General features: G+C 41.0%; 1 protein-coding gene across 1 annotated transcript in view; it reads left to right on the top strand.

Annotated features, from left to right (window-relative positions):
- The first annotated feature begins 6,747 nt into the window (after nt 1-6,747).
- IFT57 (intraflagellar transport 57) overlaps nt 6,748-23,634 on the top strand; it is a 21,709-nt gene continuing 4,822 nt past the window's right edge. The window contains exons 1-8 of the mRNA XM_015424528.1: nt 6,748-6,923; nt 11,918-12,080; nt 13,390-13,508; nt 15,698-15,788; nt 16,938-17,006; nt 18,317-18,436; nt 22,411-22,482; nt 23,517-23,627. Of these exons, the coding sequence (XP_015280014.1) occupies nt 6,757-6,923; nt 11,918-12,080; nt 13,390-13,508; nt 15,698-15,788; nt 16,938-17,006; nt 18,317-18,436; nt 22,411-22,482; nt 23,517-23,627 (912 nt within the window). The 5' untranslated portion in view covers nt 6,748-6,756. The remainder of the gene's footprint in view (nt 6,924-11,917; nt 12,081-13,389; nt 13,509-15,697; nt 15,789-16,937; nt 17,007-18,316; nt 18,437-22,410; nt 22,483-23,516; nt 23,628-23,634) is intronic.

The following is a 23,634-nucleotide window of genomic DNA, read 5'->3' as shown; positions in this document are numbered from 1 at the left end:
AGTTGTGGGGATCGGACATTGAGGCAGACTCAGCATGGGTTCTGTGGGAAGATCTTGTCTCACTAACAGTGTTTTTTGAGGGAGTGAACAAATATGTGGACAAGGGGGACCCAATAGATGTTGTTTATTGTATACATCGATGGTGCAACCTCATTTGGAGTACTGTGTACAGTTCTGGTCACCACACCTCAAAAAGGATATTATAACATTGGAAAAAGTGCAGAAAAGGGCAACTCGAATGATAAAAGGGTTGGAACACTTTCCCTATGAAGAAAGGTTAAAATGCTTGGGGCTCTTTAGCTTGGAGAAACAACGGCTGAGGGGTGACATGATTGAGGTTTATAAGATTATGCATGGGATACAGCAGGTAGAGAAAGAAGTACTTTTCTCCCTTTCTCACAATATAAGAACTCATGGGCACTCCATGAAATTGTTGAGCAGTCAGGTTAGAACAAGTAAAAGGAAGTACTTCTTCACCCAAAGAGTGATTCACACATGGAATTTACAATATAAGAACTCATGGGCACTCCATGAAATTGTTGAGCAGTCAGGTTAGAACAAGTAAAAGGAAGTACTTCTTCACCCAAAGAGTGATTAACACATGGAATTCACTGCCACAGGAGGTGGTGGCAGCTACAAGCATGGACAGCTTCAAGAGGGAATTAGATAAGCATATGGAGCAGAAGTCCATCAGTGGCTATTAGCCACAATGTATAGATAGGAACTCTCAGGCTGGGGCAAGTGATGCACTGTATTCTTGGTACTTGGGGGGGGCAACACTGGGAGGTCTTCTAGTGTCCTGGACCCACTGCTGGACCTCCTGATGGCACCTGGTATTTTTGGCCACTGTGTGACACAGCGTGTTGGACTGGATGGGCCATTGGCCTGATCCAACATTGGCTTCTCTTATGTTCTTATGAGTCATCCAGAGCACATCATCATACAAAGGGGATCTTCCCAAAGCATTGTACACAGTGAGTCACCTCTCATCTCATTGCTTCTCATCTCCTCTCACTTTGGCTCCCACTTTAAAGAATTAGCTTGAACTTGTAGGAACTGAGTTGGCAAAAGTGTCTGATAATAGCAGTCTCACAGAAGTGAATTACTCAGTGATAGCAGAGTGACAAGAAACATGATTAATGTTAATTTTGAACTCACCCATAGTAGGCATGCATCACTTAACTTTATATGATGGCATAAGAGTACTGGGAACACTTCACAAAGTGTGGTATAATTCCCAGGCAGTTCTTCCTGAAGCATGATACAAACTCCCTTCATGAAATATCTGCAGAGTAAATGGCATTGAGGTTTGCAGACTGACCGTAACCATTCTACAAACGGTATAGATTCTTTTCTCATACTATAGTTAAGTCTAAGTGCATTACCATTACCAGGTCACAGTGCTAAGTATGTATTTAGTGATGGGAGTTGTAAATGACAAAATATTAGTGCTTCCTTCCTAATTTTTGTAGTTGTTGGTTACTTGATATGCCATTTTGCCCTTGCTGGTCTTTATCACCAACTTTCATTTCATGGTAAGTTCATTGTAGTAACCTATAAGGGTGCTGTTTAGAGCTAGGGAGACCTTGCCTAACATTGAAATAATCAAAAAGCATTACTTTGTAAGGAACTGAAAAGGGATTCTCAGCAGTGGTTCTTTGTTCCTGAGGAAGGACCAGAGGTCTGAAACACTGAAAAATTACCTGGGAAAAGTGTTGGACTTTCTATATATAATTCTGTATATTTACTCTTTAGCCTCTGTATTTTCCTATGATGGATTGTATGGGCATATTGACTTCATATAATAGATATATTACACTTCAAATGAATTACACTCCTTTATGAATATGTTGCAGGAAATATAGCACACCATTGTTTTGCTTGTTTTGCTAGTTTTGTGTCACTTTTTACTGTGTGGTGTACCTTTGTTGTTGTAAGTTCTGTTCCAGCACATAGTGAGAAAGGGCATTTCCATGTAATGATTTCCATGTAATAGATTGCCCAATTTCAATTCATTTTTTCCAGGGCTTCCAGATTGTCTTTGTTCAAGAGGAAATAGCATTGTCTCAGAACTCAAAATGATGTACTTGGTCTCTAGGAAGAGGCAACCTTCTCCCCCATCTAATGCACCATTTATAATAGGAGTGTTGCGGCATGTGGTTGCATGTCTAAAGTACCTTTGGGCTACTATTCGTAACGAGATTAAATAAACAACACAAGACCCTCCTCCACTGTGCCCACGCCATGCTTTATTCTTTGATTTTAAAAAAATCCTTAGAAGCTAAGCTTTTCTCTACTATGCTATCCAAATACAGGGCTGGTATCAGGGGTCGTTTCGTAGAAAAAGAGCTAGGGGAACTCATTAGCATAACTCATTAGCATATGCCACACCCCCTGACATCACCAGAAGTGTGTCATAAGGCCACACCCCCTGACATCACCGGAAGTGTGTCACAAGGCCACACACCCCGCCCCCAACGGTCCCGGCCGCCACCGGCGGCCTTGCAGCTCCACTGCCAAGCCCCATGAGGGGCCCAGCGGTGGACCTGCAAGGCCTGCGGGAGTGCAAGGAAGCCCCACGAAGGCCCTCCCTGGCCCCAGGCAGGCAGGGGTGGGGAGAGGCAGGGAGGAAGCAACTTACCCTCCCACATCTCCTGCCTCCTCCTGGCTGAATGAGGGCTGAAAGCGGGGCGGCCGGAAGCAGGGGGCGGGGCTTCGTCAAGTGCCCCGTCCCCCGTACCTCACCCTGGGGGAACTGCGTTCCCCCGTGATCCCCCCCGAAATGACCTCTGGCTGGTATAAATAAAAGGGAGAACAGCAACAAAATTTTATTGCACAGACCTTCCCTTGCCTCAGTTTTTAAAAATGATCGTGAACTTTTTCTACAGTGCATTTCTTCCATGGGAAAAATATATGGTTATTTCCACTATGGATATTTGGCCCTGCTTGGATGCTAATTGGAAGTGGGTTTAATTCCCCTTCCACATAGCACCATAGTACTCTTGTGCACCTTCTGGCTTTCCTTTGGCCCTCCAAAAAACTGCTTTACTGTGATCTTTTTTGAAAGACTGCAGCAAAGCAAGGGGTATGTGTGCCAAGTTGATGAGAAATTCCCAGTACCACCCACATTATTTATTTATTTATTTATTTATTACTTTAGGTACATCAGTACCATTTTCCCTGCATCAGTACACATCACAGCCATTCCTCCCCACTGTCTCTAGGGGGCTTTTTCATTTTTTAAAAAATTGGTAGTTAGTGTTGTGATTTGGAGATGCAAGGTACTTTGAAGCACATTAGGGAGTTCCTGGGACCCTGACAGCCATTTGTTTTCTCAAGGAAGAAAGCCATAAAATGTACAAAGAGGTTAGAGAACAGGAGATGTACTTCTGCAGACAGATAACCATTTGCCTACCTGCTGGTGGGGAAGGGCAAGATGGACAGCTGTTCTAAAACATGATCTAGGTATGCAAATGTGAGGAACGTGCACTCTAGGTTGATTGGCATAATTGGGATGCACCTTACCGTGTGGGGCAAGTTCCCTAAAACAGGATTGGGCTTTCCATCAACAAAGGGCAGGAAGGATTAAAAGTTAAAAACATCTGTTAGTCCTTGTCCAAATGTTTTGTGCAAATGCTGGTAGCAGGATTCCTCGGGGGGGGGGGAGAAGGTGGGGTTCTGGAGGTGCATTTGTTCCACAGACATCCAGATGTCAGAGGTGACTCTTCTGTATGGTTAGGTTTTGTTTATACCTATGTTGGGGGCGGGGCAGGTGTTATTAGAACTGTAACCAGTAGATTTGATGGCTATTTCCTCTGTCTGTGCTCAAGATTAATTTGAGGGAATTAAGTATTTTCCTGTTTAAGAAAGAAGACTGTGATTCAACTTTTCCTCACATGAGCCTTATTTACTCACTCACTCTCACACATTTGCACACAGGACAGGCTGGAGCAATTGGGAAACTCTGCCCTTTGTACTTGCTCAGAGGCAGCCTTTACCAGGGTTCCCCAAGTCACTGGTAACATGAGAGGCTGGTTTTGACTTGGGGTGGTGGCACAACAAAGAGGAACAGGCTTTCAATGCACAGACAACATGCATGTAAGCACACATAGACCCAGGGCAGGTTTATGGTAGTTAGCATACACTGTTTTAATACTTTAGCAATGTGTCAATTACTAAATTTTGAAAAACCTCAAAAAGGCCCATAAGTGGTGTGGGGGAAATGGCCACTGTGGGGAAGTGGGGCAGGGGATATGCAGGGAAACTTGCCATGTAGAACTCCTGTTGCCATTGTGCTCAATCAGTGGGTCATAATTGTTTAATACCTTTCCCTCTCTTTTAAAAGAGTCCTTCACTTCTAACGCTTAGGATGAATCTTGTTGAGTTTTTTTCTCTCCATCAGGTGATGTTAGGAAACTGAACTTATGCCCTAAGATGAAGCTTTGCCATGAAACTGAATGTGACCAAGGAAACCCTGTACATATGTGGAGACTAGGAATAGTTTAACCAAAGAGTCCATTCAGGAAAACAAGTCTGTAAATAGCTACAACGTACGAAATGATTTGCTCAGCAATCAGTCTTTGTTAATCACCAATACATACTCACAGGAGAGAAACACACAAGAGAGACGCTTTGAGTGTAGGAAACAGTATGCCTATCAATCAAGCTTTGCAAATCACCAGAATGTTCACCTGGGAGAGTGACTTAAATAAAATATTAGTAAGAGGTTAGTAAAATCTTTCCCCAGATAAAATGTGTATGTTCTATAGGTAAATCAGTCTGGCAGAGGCTCTCCATGGAGCCATAGGTCAGAGCTCCCTTGATAGATTAATTTCCAAACAGCCGGGTTAAAGAATGAATGAGCTGAGGTGGCAGCACTGAGTCCTGAGCAGCTCTGCTCCTTGGGATGTAAAGGGAAGCTGTGAACTGGACACTCTGCATCCCATCTTTCAGCAGCTGTCAACTATGCCACCTGCATCACCTTGATCAATGGAGAACAGCTTGGGTGAATGGAGGGGAGAGCTTGAAGGATCACCTACATGCTGGTGCAATGCAGGGGCAGAGGACTAGCATCAGGGCTTCAGGGCAGGGAAAATATATTATTGTTAAAATTGGGGTAATGTTTATAAAAGAATTATTATACAGAACTGTAACACACAGAGAGAGAGACTAATTACAAAAAAATGGACAATATATCCCCCAGGGCTGAATAGGAACATAGGATTCTTATCTCACTACAGATGCTGATTTCCTGCCCCCAGGCATTTCCTCTCTGCTCCATTGTATCTGAAGAAGTGTGCATGCACATGAAAGCTTATACCCATAATTAAACTGTGTTGGTTTTAAAGGTGACACTGGACTCGAACTTTGTTCTACTGCTTCAAACTAACATGGCTACCCACCTGAATCTACATTATGCACTGTACCTTTGCATCCTTTACAATAATTTCTTACAACATTCTTTACAACACCCCTCCCACCTTCTGACTGGGATAAAAAGACTCATAGATTTTCATTCCTACCCCGGTCTGACAAAGGGAGCTTTGACTCTCAAAAGCTCACACTCTGAAACTCTTGCTGGTCTTTAAGGTGCTAGTGGAATCAAATCTAACTATTCTGTCGCAGATAGATTCAGATGGGTAGTTGTGTTGATCTGAAGCAGCACAACAAAGTTTGAGTCCAGTGGCACCTTTAAGATCAACACAGTTTTATTCAAGGTATAAGCTTTTGTGTGCACACACACTTCCTCAAACACGTTGAAATGGAAGGTAACAGTCCATATATGTAGGTAGAGGGTAAACAGCAAATTAGCATGCCACTGGACCCAATTTTTTTTTCTGTTAAAGATCAACATGGCTGCCCTCTGAAACTAATTACAAAAAGGTAGCTAACCATTATTATGGAACAATGAAACTAAATTCTAAATGATTGGAATGAATTATGTAGAACAGTGTTATACAAATATAAATTTAGGAAAATTTAGAAATCTTTATGGTGCCCTGTCATGTCCACCTTGTGCACTTTGCAATATGTTAATTGGCTCTCACCAGTGATGATGAAAAAAGTGTTAATTAAGTAGGCTCTGTTTTCATCTGTGACACATCATAAGGCTAGAGGTTAGAAAGGTGAGCGTGCAGCGCAGGATGTGAGATTTGTTAAGATTCTTTGTGGAATAGACATGCGTTTGCTAGGGCCTTTTCTGCACAAACTGTACAGATTTGATATGCGGTTGCTTATATGTTCGCAAAGGGATGTGCGCGAGAAAGTGACCATATTACCACGAGTACTTAAAAAAACAACCCTGAAAAGACTATAAAAGAAATATTACTGGGCAAACAGCACTCAGTTTCAGTTCTGTCTACTAATTCCCTCAGCTGAATGATAGCTGTCCCCATTTTTCTTTTTTGCTGTTTGTTTTTTTAATTCGATATTATCTTTTTTATTTTGAAGACAAAAGCTTCGTCGATTCCCAACGTTATTTCGGCCCCACTCCAAGCCGAAGACGACGACCCGGGCGCCAAACGAAGATCATCGTTTTGCAATTCCACGCATGCGCAACCAATAATTACAGCAAGCAGTGAATGATCAGCCGACCCATGAGGGAGGCGCTGATGAAAGACGTGATTGGCAAGCGACTATTGCAATGGGCGGGGTTTGTTTCCCCGGTTACGCCGGCGCTGACGTTTCTGCCTGTATGTTGTGGTGGCAACTTGGAAGCGGAGGAGACCGGCGGGTTGGGACCGGAGGGTTTGCGGAATGGTTATGGCGGCCGCCGCTGAGGAGGGGGACACGGTGGCCGAGCGTGGTCCCGGCGCCGTTTATCACATGTTCGTCATGATGGAGGATTTACTGGAGAAGTTGAAGTTGCTCAGTTACGAGGAGGAGTCGGCGCTCCGGAGCCACAACATGAGGCCGCCTTCCAGGTGAGACAAGAAAGCAGGCCTCGCTGTTTGTCTGCCTGTCTAGCCTCCTCTCAAAGGGGGGTAGGGAGGAAGGCCCCTTTGAAACTTCTGCTTCCTGGAGTGGGTGGGGGTTAAACAACGTGTACTACTTGTAGGTCACTTGCTTGTTCCGTACTTCTTCGTGCACTTCTGAGGGTTAGAAGGGTGAACCTGTGAGCTAACTCGCTTGCAAAACCTTGTGATGTGTCAGGGGATGTGGGAGAGTTCTGTGATGGTTCATTAACACATGCAAAACCTCATCTGATGTCTTTCGAAGTTTATCGGTTTGGTGTCCCCCCCCACACACACACACACAAATGCTGAGTGGTAGGTTAGGCTGAGAAGGATCCACTGCCTCAGGGTTACGTGTAGGTATCACTGAGTAGGGGTTTAAATTTAGGGTATACCCAATCTTAGCTCAATATTCTAGCCAATACACTACACTGCCCCTTTAACCAATGAAAGTTGCCATGTATTGCCCAATTCTAATCTTACTTCTTCAGACGCAAGTCCAATTAAGCTCAGTGGGACATTCTCTCTTCTAAGAGTAGGGTTGTGGCCTGAAATATGAATAGGGTTTGCATTGCATGTATATTTCATGTGTGTTTTTGGCTTCTGTATTCTTTACTTATTTATGCATAAAAGGAAGACTTGCATGAGTTAGGGTAGAGCTACAGTGCAGCACACATGCACTTGAAAGAAAGTTCTGTTACGTCAGCTAGCTTTCTAAAACATGCTTAAATGATTGTGCTGTGCATTAGTATCTTGTATTGAACAGGTTGAATTTATATGTTTTGGAGTGCTCTTGGTACTGCTGCTGGTAAAAAAATTGCTCTTCCATAGAGCAGCTGTGTGCAATAGCATTGGGGTTTTTTTTTGGCAGAGGAGGATTACTCTGGACCAGTGTGCAGGGTGCTTTGACTTTGTAAGCATCTGGATAGATATTATTAGTTTAACTAGTGTGCTCATTAGGGGTCATGAGACCTATCTCTCAGCTTCATTATAGAATGGAAAATAATAATGACAGTTTTTTGAGGATAAATAAGTAGTGTATTATATAGTGGGTAGTGTATTATTGGCCTATTTATGTGGCAGTGTTTGTGACCTAATTGTTTGAATGTCTGCTTATATATGATTTTCATGACAGAATGATTGTCCCTGCGGATAGCTGACTGACATCCTAAGCAGATCTGCAGTTCACTAACTTCAGTGGGCTTAGAAAGGTGTGACTTTGCTTTGGGTTGATCTGTGAATATCTGCGGAATCAAGATTGGCTTGTGAAAACAACAACAACAACAAATGAGTGTACAATATTGGACCTGTTCCTAGTTTCACTGTGTAATACACCATAAGTTCTAGTGGAGATCCATATAACCATTGAGAGAAGCTGTCAGTTCAAGCTCCCAAAGAAAAATCTGCCAAGGATTGTGTTTTATTGCTAACTTTTGCTGTGTATGCCAAGAGTGTAAATGTTTCAAGATTATTTGCACTGAGAGACTTAAAATTGAAGTTGTCAGTAATTTGAAACTTTCTTCTTGAAGCTCTGACTACATTCCGTTGTATCTAGGTCTTTGAAATATAGATGTTCTATTCTAAAGCTTTTATTTTTCCTTGTCACTAGCAGTCTTCCATCTGGAGGCAAAAAAAAACAACAAAATATTCATTATATTAATTAACCTGGTTTTGATCATACATTTCTGCTTGTAACTCTGTCATCATGGTACTAAACATGGAATAATTAAAGTATGGCCAGTCAGGCTTTCTGCCAACTTAACATCAATCCTCTTGTGGTTCAAAAGGAAGCAATATTCAAAGAACAGTGTGCATTATTCATATGCTACACAGCATGAAGTATGGATTCCTGACTGTTTGAGCTTTCTCAAAAAGTTTCAAGACCTTGTACTTGAGGGAGAGGGTACATACAAGTCTCTGAAGCTAAAAGCTCTGCGTGAAGCTTCAGAGCAATGAGATGAACCACTGAACATCTTTTCATAACACTACCTTGCATCAATCATTCCTTGATACATGTGTCTTCTAATCCTTCTGATCCCCTTCACCAGTGTCATCCATGCTAAAGTTTTCAGTTGAATGGATGCCCATATGTAATAAAAGTGAGTTGTATAATCAATATTTCTAATTCTCAACATGGCCAAATCTGTACATGCTTAAATCTGGATACTGGAGCCATGAACAGACAAAACAGATTTTTCTGGAAACCTGAGAAATATTTCTATTGTAGAAAAAACTGAAATCTAAAGTACACACACACACACACACACACACACACTGTTTCACTCACTCTGTGGTATAAACCCCTGAAAAGAATAGAAGCAGCATCTGTAGCTTTAAGAAATGAGTGCCTTCTGTAGCTGTTGCTAAACTGCCAGCTGAAGCCTTGGTTTCTGTTAGTAAAAGGTGGGGGGGGGCGGTGCAGAGCCCTTTCCAAGGATATTTTGGTCTTTGAGGGAGACTGCTGGGGCTGGCAACAATCATGGACAAATCATGTTATCTGACTTCCATGACTCACCAAGGCTTGGTGTCTCTCTATTATTTAACAGCAGCCACCAGCTTAAAGCCTATATGGTACAGACAGAGGTTCAGAGTGGGATTCAGGAGACTCAGTTTCAAATCCCAGTTCTGCCCTGGTGTTCACTGAATGGCCTTGAGCCAGTCACATGCTCTCAACCTAACCTAAAATGGAGGAGAATGTTGTAAGCTTGCTTTAACCCCCGTTATGGAGACAGATGGGTTATAAATTAAGTAAATATAGCTGAAGATGAGGGACAGATAAAAGGTAGGATGGTTGGTGGATGGGAAGGAGAGAAGGAAACAAGGAAAGATGAGGATATGGGAGGGACATTAGAAATAAAATGGAAAGGTGGATACAGGGGTAAGAGAGGTGTCCCCCTCAAACCCTTGCAGGTTCCTTGCCATACTGCTGGGACCAGCCTGGAGGCAGATACCACACAACAAAACCATAGTTTTAATGGGTAGAGGCTGCCAGGGGGAGTGAAGGAGGGAAAGCTAAGACTGGGTGGTGGATTAATGTAGGTTGCTTGGTGGGTAGGAAGGTGAGAAGGAAGCAGGAAAAATTGATAGTCTGAGTTTTAATGGGTAGAGGCTGCCAGGGGGAATGAAGGAGGGAAAGCTAAAGACTGGGGGGCAGATTAATGTAGGTTGCTTGGTGAGTAGGAAGGTGATAAGGAAGCAGGAAAAATTGGCAGTCTGGTGGCTTTCAAGGAAGGGAAAGCATGGGAGAGTGGAAAATAAGATGCTTTCCACAAGTGCTTGCAGTGTTCCCCTTATGTTTATTCCATTTATATAAATTGATACAGACTTTGTGCAAACATCACTGTATGCAGTATGAGTTCCAAAATGTAATATGCTGGCTTCTTTATAAGTCATTAAGGAGAATGCAAAACAGGCTGTTCTGGCACCTTTGTATTTTAGTGTATCCAACTGAGTCCGTCTCGGTAAAATGCAACTGCCAAGCTTTCTCAAAAAAAACACACCCAGACCCTCCCCTTCTGTCATGACTAGTCTCCTTGTGTGGGTTCCATAACATTGAACTGTCTAATTCATACACATTAGCCCTTCTCTTTGCAACTTGCAGTTTTCCAGTTCACAAAAATTATACCATGATCTATCATAAGCTGCTCACATGGCGGGGGGCGGTTGGAAGCAGTTGGCCATGGGGAATAACTTACTCTGACACAAACATGTACAAAAATGTTCCTATTAGAGCCACAAAGCAACTCAGTTCACCAGTTAATAGCCCCAAGGCAGCACAGTGCTACTCTTTCATTATCTAGCAATATTGTGAGAATTTGAAAAGGCTACTTATGAAATAGTAACTTCCTTTCGTGTGGGAGTGGGGCTAGCACTTGAAACATAAATAGGTTTTAGACTTTCCTGTGGCCTAAGGAGGTGAAAGGTAATGCATTTTATTGATAAAAATCTCACTGTGAATTTTTCATCTTGCTATCAAGGGTGACAAAAGATTTCAGACTTTCCCCAAAAGACATAGTTTTATTGAACAGTTGCATGTCTTTGTAGAGATAAGAATATATTTAGTATAGAATAAAAATAGTATAGAATAAAAAATTCGGAGTGCTCTTGTGTTAATAACATCATTATGCAAGTTTTCTGGCTTAACGTTGTGTCAGTATTGCAAGTTTAAGGTCAAGAACCTGTTTTTAAGAATCCTGACTTCACTTCCTATGTAACTAATTATACAAAGGTTACTTTTTAAAAGAATTAAAACAAATACTGTCCACAAAAAAAACTTTGTAAGGGGCTGCTGACAGCCAGTGCTGATATATAAATGAAACTGTGCACTTCCAATTATATATCAGAAAAGCCCGGGTTCCCCAAATCCATCTCACATAGAATAGTTCTTAAAGATTTCAAGTTGCTGTTTGACCATGATATATGACTGTGTTAAGAGAGTAGTTTTGGCAAAATATATATTGTTTCCTGTCTCTTAGAGTATGGGTAGGGGTATAGGTAAAGATGTGCCTTTTTAAGTTGTACTGCTTTTTTCTAATTTTTTTATCAGTTGTGAAAAGTCTGCTTTTTAAAAGATACAAAACAGTGTGAATCTGCATAGTATGTTTCCATAGAAGGTTAAACACTAAAGGGATTTATCAACTATCAGATAATAAGATTCCTTTTTGTCTGTCAAGCGTTTGGGTGGAAGATTCTTGGGAATTGCATTTTTAGCCTTTGACTGATATTCATTTTCAGGAGGGTTTACATACGCAGTAGAAGGCATAACCAATGGTGACATAATATCCTGAAAATACTGCAAAGAAATGAGCACATCTGTCAGTGAAATGTCACCCTAGAATGTCATCCTTGGATAAAGCAATTTGGGGGAGGGGGGACAGGCATACAGCAGCACTGTGTTAACTAGAAAAATAATATTTTCCCCAGTCTAGGCAGACTAATCCTTGCTCCTTTTTATTTTAAAACAGGCACTACTTTGCATTACCCACTAATCCAGGCGAACAGTTCTACATGTTCTGCACTCTGGCAGCTTGGCTAATTAATAAAGCAGGACATCCATTTGAACAGCCACAAGAATATGATGATCCAAATGCAACTATATCCAACATACTTTCAGAGCTACGATCCTTTGTAAGCTTTTACTTTTAAGAAAAAGCAATGGTTTTGAATTAATGTTTGGATACTTATAATGTTATCAGTGCTTTTGTGAGCTCAAGGATTATAATGCATAATGGATGCATCTCTTCTGTTAAAGGCCTCACACTTTGTGGGACCTTGATAAATAGGAAGTTGTTACATTTAGGCAGAAATGCTTAGGGATGTTAAGATCATGAGTAATATAAATGAGTAAGGAACACTAAAAGGCAGTAGGGTTTAAGACAAGCAAAGATATGTTCTTCCAGGGACACATTTTTAACTTGTGGATTCATTGCCATAAAAATGTTGTGATGGCCCCTTGTATAAATGGCTTTCTGAAAAGATTAAATCTGCTAGTGTAAAGCCTCCCTTTACAGGAACAATATTTCACAGAGTAGCAAGATTAAATCACAGGGAATTTATATCATTGTCTGCTGCAGGCATGCAGGATTGTTGAGTTGAATGGGCCATTGGTCTAACGCAACAATTCATACATGGTTAGAAATAAAACTCAGTACACACAGTGTATGCCTAAGTGACTATAACTCAGTTCAGGCATAATAGTATAGTTCTCAAACTGTGGTTCTGAGATCACAGATGTATAACAGGCAAATCATTGTTTAGGATGGTTTGCCAGCTTTTGCTTTCTGTGTTCTCATCACTTAGTTTGCTAAATTCATTTCTCATATGCAGAATCCTGTGGACCATGGATTGTGTTTATTCAGATAGTGTGCCAAATCACATTTTGCATATGGTCTGCAAATTCACTTCAGACTATGTGTTTCATTTTTTGTTTTGTAGCTGATGTTGCACCATTATTCGTCAGCTCAGACATCATACCAAACCAAGATTAAGCTGTTTTGAAGAAATTATCTCTGATACAAGAAAAGGGATGTTCAGAGAACAGCGTCGTATGACTGTGCACTGTTGCCAGGACACATTAAGGCTAAGGAGAAATGATGATGTGTCTTGCTTGTTCAATGTACACTTGAACAGTACATTCACATGGATGGGTCATGAATGTCATGGCTGTCGTTTGTTCATACATGGATGTCTCTTGATTTTTTTTTAATTACTTGAAAACTTACAGAAGTATGTGAGAATGGACTTCATTGAACAGCATTGTGTTTGAGGTGATGTGACGATACATGAATTCTGTTGGTGGCATTTCATATGTAATTTCTCACTCATACAAGTAGATGTAGCCCTTGAATGAGGAACATGAACATACGAAGCAGCTTTTGGTGAAGGAAGAAAACCTGTTTAGTAAATCGCTATTAATGGTCTGTCCTTTTGCTTTCAGGGGAGGTCTGTGGATTTCCCTCCTTCAAAGTTAAAGGCAGGTTATGGCGAGCAAGCGTGTTATGTTCTTGATTGTTTAGCTGAAGAAGCTTTGAAACACACCTCCTATAACTGGAAAAGGTATGATTCTTTAAGAAAGCAGGAGTCAGGTGCTGATGGTACAAAATGAGTAAGACGGAACAACATGAGGTCACCTCCTATTACCCTTGTCTCTTAGGTTTCACAAAACTTGTGTGTGTAGTTTTTTTGTTCTTGTTGCAAAATAGTCATTTCCTAAGTATTCCTACTGTGAGAATCATTTATTTACTTCAAGGTAGAGTCTCTGTTGGTTATATGTCCCATTTTCCCAGCATTTGAACCACAGTGTTTGTCCCTGGGGAACTGGAATGCTTTCCCCCCATGGTCCCTGCTGTTTTTACAACCCGAGGGAATATTGTTGTGGAAGTATTGCAGGCCTATGTGTTTTTGTTTTTTCATCAGTCACAGTTATATTCCATCATTTTCCAGGGAGATTAGAGTGATACATGTAGGGTATCCCACTTTATATTCTCAATGATCCATCAGTTAGGTTAAGCTGAGTGACTTGCCAAAGTCACACTGTGAATTTTCTTTTTGAGTAGTGGTTTTCTGATGAAGAAATCTGACAGGAAGAAAGTTGATTCATTTGAAATGTGGTGTTGCAGTAGAGTTTTACAGGTGCCATGGACCACCAAAAAGATAAATAAGTGAGTTCTATATCAAATCAAACCTGAACTCTCCCTAGAAGCTAAAATGACTAGATTGAGGCTATTGTACTTTGATCACATTATGAGAATACAAGAGTCACTGGAAAAGACAATAATGCTGGGGGAATTTGAAAGCAGCAGGAAATGAGGGAGACCCAACATAACATGGATTGAAGAAGAAGAAGAGATTGGATGTATACCCCGCCCTTCACTTGGAGTCTCAGAGCGGCTTACAAACTCCTTTTCCTTCCCCTCCCCACACCAGGCACCCTGTGAGGTGGGTGGGGCTGAGAGAGCTCTTGACACAAACTGCTCTTTTTCAAGGACAGCTGTGCCAGAGCTTGTGACTGACCCAAGGTCACATCAGCAGGTGCAAGTGGAGGAGTGGGAAATCAAACCCGGTTCTCCCAGATTAGAGTCCGCACACTTAACCACTACACCAAATTGACTCGATCAAGGAAGCTAGGGCCCTCAAGGAAGCAAGGCTGTTAACAGAAGAACGTTTTGGAGGTCATTCATTCATAGGGTTGTCATTTTTGAAGTGATTTGATGGCACTTAACACACACGCAGTGATTTGTACCTTGGTTTCCCATGTCCAGGGCCTATATCTAGCCCTCCATTTTTGGGCAGAGCCTTGGCATCAATCCTGCTGGTATAGCATAGTTGTTAAGAAAGCACTGTATGTTTATTGCAGTTCTCAGCTTGGCCATGAGGTTACATGATGGCTTTTGTTATGATGATATCTCTTTGTATCTCCCCTCCACCGTCCCCACTTCCTAAACTGTAATACAGGAGTAATAACCCCGGCTGCCTTAGAAGGTTGTTGGATTTAAATACTAGGGATTCTTGTTAAACTCACATTGAAAGAGACCGTAAAAGAGTATGAACATTACTGAAGAAGAACTCCAGAACTGTCTTGCTCTGCATATTTACAGAAACGTGCAGAACCAAGACATAAGCACAGAACTTTAAGACAGGCAATCACTTGAATCATAGATTTTCTTGGCAACCATGAGTGCTACACATTTTTCAAAACAATGAGAGCTGATATTGGTTTATATTTCCATTACTTTTGTAGCCGATGGCTTCAATACATTTGCTTTATGTTTTGATGAAGAACCTAATGAATAATCTATACATATGTATGTTCAGGAAGCACAAGTTTTATCTCTTCATTATTGAGCTTACAGGCAAATTTCAGGATGGTTGACAATCTTGCTTAATGTATGGCTAGCAGCCAAATACTATTTTTAGTGGCTTATGCTTGAATTTGGTGAGGTTTAACGTGAAAATGAATCTGACCAAGTTCTTTAGTAGTCATCAGCTACTGTATATGGGATTATTACACAAATCAACTCTCAAAATAATGGAAGCTATTAAGGGGAGGCAGGGGACCAGTAGGAGGTATTGCATAGGAAATGGTTTTGTGTACTATACCTGAGTGCAGCCTGCATTTGTTCCCTTCCCTGTCAGAAGCACAAAAGCTAATCACTGCCAGGCTATGTTGTAAAAGATCTGTGGATAAGCTAAGCCTCTAGCAGTGCCTCAAAAAATGCTGCATCTCAAGATTGTGTTGGTTTCAGGCCTGTATATCCAACAGAAGAACTAGAAGAAGAAGCAATAACGGAAGATGATGCAGAACTGACCCTTAATAAAGTGGAAGAAGAAATTGCGGTAGGTATGCCTAATCTTCTAGTGTTACGGTTATTGTTAAATAATTTAAGGAAAATCAATATTAAACAGGACAGAGGGAACAAGATAAAGACATTATATTGTTCACTGGGCCAAACGTACCTCGTGTTTGGGATGTGAGAGCTTTTGTGAACTTCTGCCATATCTGAAAATGGAGAACTGTTTTCAAGGGAGTTGCACACACAGTGATATTGGAAGTGTCAGGTTATGAAACTGGGGAAAATGCCCTTCTAGTACATACAACTTGTTGATGAAAAAGTTATGCAACTGGACTGTCAGGTAGAACCTAGGCTTGGTCTACTCATGCAGCAGAATAGCTGGTGTCCTGATACAGTAGAAGGGATTATGCAGTTTAACAGAGGATCATTTTTAAAAGCATTATTTTGGGTTTAAAAATGCTATCTACAAATGGGAAGCAGTAAATTAAGGCGCCAGCTGTACAGGAATCTTTTTCTTGTATAGAGTGCTTTTATTTTTTTAAAGTGGGAAACCTTCAGAAATGTGATTTCTTACCCCCTCCCCTACAACCTGAGGAGGCAGAGCCTGCTCTGTGACCCCCCTCCTGTTGCATGTGTCCTTAATCAGAGGACAGAGATCAGCCAGCCAAGTCCTATTGACTTCAAACTGACGCTTGGTTAGGCACCTGTTATGTTAGAGAAAGAAAAGATGTTCACAAGGTGCATGTGGCAGCCGGTTCATAAGATATATATGACAGCTGTCCCAACTGGCCACAGGCACATAATTGCATGAAATGGCAATCCTGGATGCATCTGGCAGCAATTCTCCAACTGTCACAACTACAGGAATTTCAGCTGGCTGTATCCAGGATTGTTATTTTGTATTGTAATTTTCGTAAGCACAAATATGTGCCCAGGGTGCGATCAGGCTGGTGTGTGAAATAAACATCTTGGGAAGTGGCCATAAGTGATATTTAAATGCAAGGAAGGGCAAAGCAATTACCTTGGTGATTGCTAAAGGCATAGTGTTCATAAAGAGCCGGATATTGTAGCATTAACACATTATGTTGTCCTTCACTGATGTGGTTTTATGATGTATTTCAGGAAGTGTTTTTAAAATACCATTTTGCATTACTTTATGTATTGTAGATAATATGCTTTATATATTTTTAAGGAAGAAGAGACAGACAATGAAGATAACTACATTGATCTGAATGTTTTAAAGGCACAAACTTACAAATCAGTAAGCATTTTCCTCTTCAGTTAGCAGAATGAAGTGTGCTATTTGTGCATTGAAACACATGCAAAAATGTTCAAAACAACTGTATTGGATATAAACTAATTCTGACTTAAGTGAACCATGTTAAAAATGCAAAGTGAAGTTCAGTTCAGCTGTAGCTTCAGAATTACATCATGCACATTGAATTATGAGTACTATTTGATTACATTTCTTTTAAACAGGCCAACTGTGAAATGACAACAGTTAGCCCAGGGGTTCTCAGCAGTGGTCACCATGGCACCTGCTGACACCTTTTCTGGTGCTTGTAGAGTAGTTTCAGGAAATGGGTGGGGGTTTTGCCCAGCAAGGCCTCTGATTGGCCATTGGAGATCTGATTCAAGTGATCCAGTTTGGTGTAGTAGTTAAGTGTGCGGACTAATCTGGGAGAACCGGGTTTGATTCCCCACTCCTCCACTACAGCTGCTGGTGTGACCTTGGGTCAGTCACAAGTTCTCTCAGCGCTGTTCTCTCAAGAGCAGTCCTTGAAAGAGCTCTCTCAGCCCCACCTACCTCACAGGGTGTCTGTTGTTGGGAGGGGAAGGGAAAGGAGTTTGTAAACCACTCTGAGACTCTGAGTGAAGGGCAGGTTATAAATTCAATCCCCCCCCTTCTGATTGGCTGTACATATTTTTTAAAACATTGCTTCAGCAGCAGCTGCAACCACAAGAATCCTCACTGTGTGCCTGAAGGTATATATGCAAGAAAATATTTTAAAACAATATGCTCATTTTAAAAGGCAAAACAGAACTTCTGCCTGAAATATCAAAGAGTTAGCATTAGAGTTATGCATAACCACATGCTCTGACATTTTTGTGGTTGGCTCTGCCTCCCATGGCAGCCATTTTGTGGTTGCACCCAGCCCCCTTCGCAGAATTCCAAAAGTGCCCACAGGCTTGAAAAACGTTGGGGACCTCTGAATTAGCCAGTTACTTATTTTTTAACTTTCTTTCCTACAAATCAAAAGTTCATACATTTTATGTCTCTACCAAACCAGTAGAACTATTTGTTCACAAGTCACATGAAGGCTAAACCCAAAGGTTTCTCACATTAGTCACAGTTGTAGGGTCTGTCTATCCTATCACTGTTACATTGTGCACCATTTGCAGTGATGTATCTCCCTGCATTGCTGCTGTCATGGTATCTTTTAGAACACTACACTGGTGTGGCTGCTATTTATAGTACAAGGGATGGTGCAGCAGTTCTTAGACTTTGTGTAAGAATTATGATACCTTGCACAGTAATACTATTGTAATTGAATCGCCATATTTTGTTAGGATATGAATGAATCAAAACAAGAAGAGATTTTAGAATCCACAGTAGATGCAGCTGAGTGGAACCTCGAAGTAGAACGAGTCCTTCCTCAATTGAAAGTAACAATCAGAACTGATAATAAGGTAGGTAGTCTTGCCAACATCTCTGCGCATGTGCTTTTTTTGCAGTCTGTCCTGTGGGTTGTTTTTTTAATACTTCCAGGGTAAAGAATCTCCACAGTCTGTAATCAACACATAGTACTCTACGAGCTAGAATTCCACATATATTTAATTTGAATTTCTTCTCAGTTGCCTTTCCTCTGTAGAAAAAAAAAATCACAGTTAAATGTGAAGTGCGATTAAAGCAACTTAATGGCATGGCATTTAAAAATAGATTAGCATCTATAAGTTAAATACTTGTTTTCCAGCATAAACATGTTTTTAACTGGAAGGGTCTTCCTGAGCAGCAGAACAAGTACGTAAGCAAATAGATCTTTGAGAGGCATGACTTGGCAGACTTGGGCTCTCCAGCTTTATTGATTACTTTGTCTAACCTTAGTGACTGCTTTACTTTCTGAGCAGTAAATCGGAGTGGGCCAGGGCTTTCCCATCAGTTCAGATGCTGAATAATTTCCCTTGAGGAAGAAATAAATGTTAGAAACACAACAGATATCAGCTTGGCATTAAATAATTTTTGCACCCCTTAGCTCTTGCCTTCTGCATCTTTTCATTATGGGATGCTACCCCTTCTATCCCCCCCTTCTCCATGTTTGTGGTACATGTTTAGTCTTTGTTTAGATCCCCACCATTCTGGAAAATGTCATATCAGAAATTCCAATTCTATTGAGTATCTTTTCTACTTTTATTGGGGTTTTTTTAACTCTGCTGCTTTGGCAGACACCTTGTGCAACACAAACACACACAGACAAAGATTCTTCTGCTTGCTTGTATGATTCTTTCTTGGGGTCCTCTAGGTTCCCTCTTCTTGTTCTGGTTCCCTCAGACTTGCTCTGGGTGTCTCATTCATAATCATGAGTACAGTTGTCACTCCAGCACATTGATTCAAATGAATCCCTCTTACTGTATCATTTTGTCTGTCTTCGGTTTTTTATGTTTTAAATGTATTTTTGATATTTATTCCTGGAGTTCTTGCTGCTGTCTCCAGTTGAACATGCTGATGATGGAACTCTCCTTCTTTCCATTAAATCTTCCCCTCTTGTGTCAGCTGCACTGTATCTCTTCTGCTGGTGAGCCACTGAAACTTTGACAATATCTTCAGCTGCTCCCTCCACCTCTGGCAAATCACCAAGTCATGCTGCTGCTCCTTCATTGTTTCCAAAATAATCCATTCCTCTTGAAATGTGCCATTAATTTCTCCGCACTATCTTGCTTAGCTAAACTAATGCAAATGTGTTTGAACACAGAGAAGAAATATAGACAAAACACACACAATTTTAACTAGTGCTGAAACCACCATGCAGTGAGGTTATCACCTACTCATCAGTCCACAAGAATTACTTCATCTTAGCTGTTCGACTGATTATGAAGTAGGTTGAAGCCATCACTACTAGCATAATTATGACAGTAATCAAAGGGTGCCATAAAACTTAGGGTTCAATTCTAGGATTCTATGACTAAGTCTTCCTCCAGTGGCTAAAGTCTTCCACTGATGAAGAAAAGTTTTTCTTTGTTGATGGAAGTTTTTTTCTGTTAGAAGAAAACTTGATGGAGGGGAGTTGTAGGAGCAGGTTTAGACAAAGGGAGTCAGGATCTAATCCATAATTTGGGAGAGCCAGGGTTTGAATCCCCATTCAGCCGTGGAAATTTGCTGGGTGACCTTGGGCCAATCACGCACTCTCAGCTTAATCTTCCTCTCAGAGTTTTGTGAAGATAAAGTGGAAGAGGGGAGAATTTTCTAAGCCATTTTGGGTCTCCATTGGGGAGAAAAGTGGGGTAGTATTATTTTAAATAAACTACCATCCCTCAGCTAATGCAATTTCTTATTTCTTGTACTCTCCTTCATTCTATAAGGTCTTTAGTCATTTCAGAAAACTTCTGCTAAACTCCTGTTTTTTCCTATTACTGTAGTAGTCTCATTTACACTGCCGTCTCTTGACCAGTCATCAGCTTTGGTTTCCAGCAATGGCAAATGTGGTGTTTAACTGTATCTGGATTGTACCACTTCAGACTATTGGGGGAGGGGATTGTCCATGATTGAATACAAAAAAAATCTAGCATATTGAAAACTGGGAGAAGGCTAAGCTAGTATCATCAGTAATATTTATAGGAATAGGACTTTTCTAGTACTGGGGATCATTCATTCTGAAGTTGTGTACTTGATACAAGTTCACTTCATCTGAAGTATTGAGAAATAGGCCTGAGGCTCCCAGAACCTAACAATTGTTTTTCATTGATGTTTATATTCCCTGTCTTTTGGACTGTGTTTAACATCTGGGATACTTATGCTTATGCCTCCAGAAGCCCCTGAAAGTCTACACCTTCCATAATACTACCCACCCCACCAGCACCCAAATCTTCCTCCCTTTTTATTTTCAACCTATCAAAGTCAGGATTCACAGCTGTTCTTGATTATTTGCTTGTTCAGCTTAGTGAAGTTTATAGAATGCAATTAACTTGCACTGAGTGAGTGTAAACATGTGGATGTTCTTGATGTTCCTGAAACTTTGATGGTCACTTTGGACTCCATGTGTGAGAATGTAGTCAATGGGTGGTATTTGTGGGGAGAATGTGCCTCTTTGTACAGCATATGAGAAACACCATTGGATGTGGGGTGAAATGAGAAGTATACAGAATCTGTTGTAAGCGAGGCAAGAAGCAGACTCTATGTAGGTCCTTTTGGGTGAAATAAAGTTGCCAGTGGTGGAATGGTACTTCAGGAGGGATTCACTGTTGACCCCTTGGGTGTTTGGGTAAGTTTGTGGCATTCACTTAAATCTGGAGTGGGAGGTTGGTTTCTTTGGGCTTGGTAGAAGGAATGGGTTAATGTGGAAAGCCAGGCCACTTCTTTTGCAAGTGTCTGGGGGTGGGTGGGATGCAGCAAGGGCAGCTTGCTGTATCAAGAGCAGCTGAAGATTCTTGAGGAGGGAAATCTACCTGACCCTTTGTCAGGTTCTGCAGTGCAGGCTGGATATCAGTTGGGTTTGTACAGAAGAGGCAGGGGAAAGGGACTTTAACAAACCAGGTTTGAATTTTCTTCTGAGAGCCAAGGCCTAGTTCCACAAACTAGCAGAGTTATGTTTGAACCAAGCCTTTGCCCAAGTCACTGTGGTACTGTTTCTTAAACTATTTAGTAACAAGTAAAAAGGTTTTGTTACTTGCAAAATCAGCCTTTCATCATATAGTGGAGTTGAAAAGCTGTAATAGTACAGCCTGGAGCATTTTTTTAAAATGGTTTCTGAAACAAAAATATTCATAAGCAACAAACTGCTTGCAAACATTGTTTATTTACAAAAACTACAAAATTTTACCCTGTCTTTCTGCCCTCATCAGGGCCTCCAATGCAGCTAACAGACTAAAAACAATTATATTAAAGCACATCTTAAAATCAGTAAAAACTAAACAAAAACACATCATTAAAACTATTAAAACTAAGCTAAAATACACACATAAAAACAACAAATGAAAACATAGGGGAGGAAGGAGGGATCACTGAGGTAACTCTAGACAAAACAAAGAAGTCTTCTCCCACTGGTAAAAGATGGCAACAGAAGGGAATAGATGAGTCTCCCTGGGGTGAGAGTTTACAGAGTTTTGGTTCTGTGACTGAGAAGGCCCTCTCCTGGGTCACCGCCTGCCTAATCTCAGAAGGCGGGAGCCTTGGAAGGTGGCTGTAGTGGTTGGGTAGATTCATAAGGGGAGTAGCCAGTCAGATCCATTGCCTCAGATCCATTGGCAATTTCTTTTGGGACACAGTGGTGTCTCAGATGATATCATTCCAACATGACTGTCTTTGGGCTTCGGCCGGGAGGGCGGGGTAAAAATTTGAATAAATAAATAAACAAACTTTCCACCCTTTCCAGCTGTGCAGCCAACTTTGCAAAGTTATGATGAGTCAGGCATGAAATAAATTGTGTTATGTCTTTTTACTTCAATTGTAGGATTGGAGAATCCATGTAGATCAAATGCACCAGCACAAAGATGGAATTGAATCTGCTTTAAAAGAGACCAAAGTAGGTTTCCAATATATTCAAATAATTCAAATGTGGCTTTTTGATGACTTGTTAGCACTTCATGGGTTTCTGACAAGAGAACTTCCCCTTCCTTTGTGTGGCGTTGCTTTTGCTCATTGTTTGCTTTTGCCAAATCCCTCGGCATGTAAGTTATGCGTGGTTTTTCCCCAGGAAGCATCATGTTCCTCTGTGGTTTCCATCAGGCACCTTCAAGACTGTGTGGGGTTCCCCCAGCAAGCCTCTCAGTGAAGCCAAAAGGAGCTGCTTTTGCCAGTTATCTGGTTCGTTCCTGAGCCAGCCCATAATCACTAACTGGCTCTCCTTTTTGTATCATGAAAGTCTGCAAAGCCCGTAGATATACTTAGTTGTGAGGAGCAAAACATTACTTGGGGGCTTTGTTGTCCAGATGAGGTGTATTGGATAGATAAATATGGGTGAGGCTATTTGATCGCTGATGGATGTCTTAGAAATTGATGAATGTTCACGGTTACAAAAAATCAGCTCTAACACTAAAAACTTGCTATTTTGTTTATAAATAATCCTTTCAAGCTTTCTTAATTTTTCTCAAATACATGTGAATTTTTAAAGAATGAAATGGCTTGTCTGTTATTTTTCCTGGTGTTGAGGCTTATTTTCTTACTGACTTGTAAAAAAAAAACCTGCAGAAGCACTGTTACTTAAGGTCTAGTTGTGGTTGAGCAAGTGAAATAATTTTGCTTGTTTCAGTTATATATTGACCAGGATACAATGATCCACACAGTTTAGTACTACATTCCAAAGGGGGGTCTTTGAATGTGTGTTTCTTGAACAGTAATGTGTGCACATGCACAGACTCGTACCTGTTACGTAGAAAGTTGCCTTTGAAACAGACTTCAAACATCTCCACCCTTCAAAATATCAAACGCACTTGGTGATACAGAGAAGGGAAGTCTTCAAAGGAAATGAATAAAAAACAAATTCCACTGTGTATGCCCGAACCTCATGGGCACGCCTAAAATAACCCCTCGGATCTGACTCATGTTAAACCATTGTAGGGCTACCATGACAAACTTCATAACGAAATCAGCAGAACCCTGGAAAAAGTCAGCAGCCGGGAAAAATACATCAACAACCAGCTGGAGCATTTAGTTCAAGAGTATCGTTCTGCCCAGG

Source organism: Gekko japonicus, unplaced genomic scaffold, assembly GCF_001447785.1.
Source record: "Gekko japonicus isolate JY-2015 unplaced genomic scaffold, Gekko_japonicus_V1.1 scaffold187, whole genome shotgun sequence".
Lineage (NCBI taxonomy): Eukaryota > Metazoa > Chordata > Lepidosauria > Squamata > Gekkonidae > Gekko > Gekko japonicus.
Note: the sequence above shows the minus strand (reverse complement) of the source record. Positions and strands in the feature narration are given on the sequence as shown.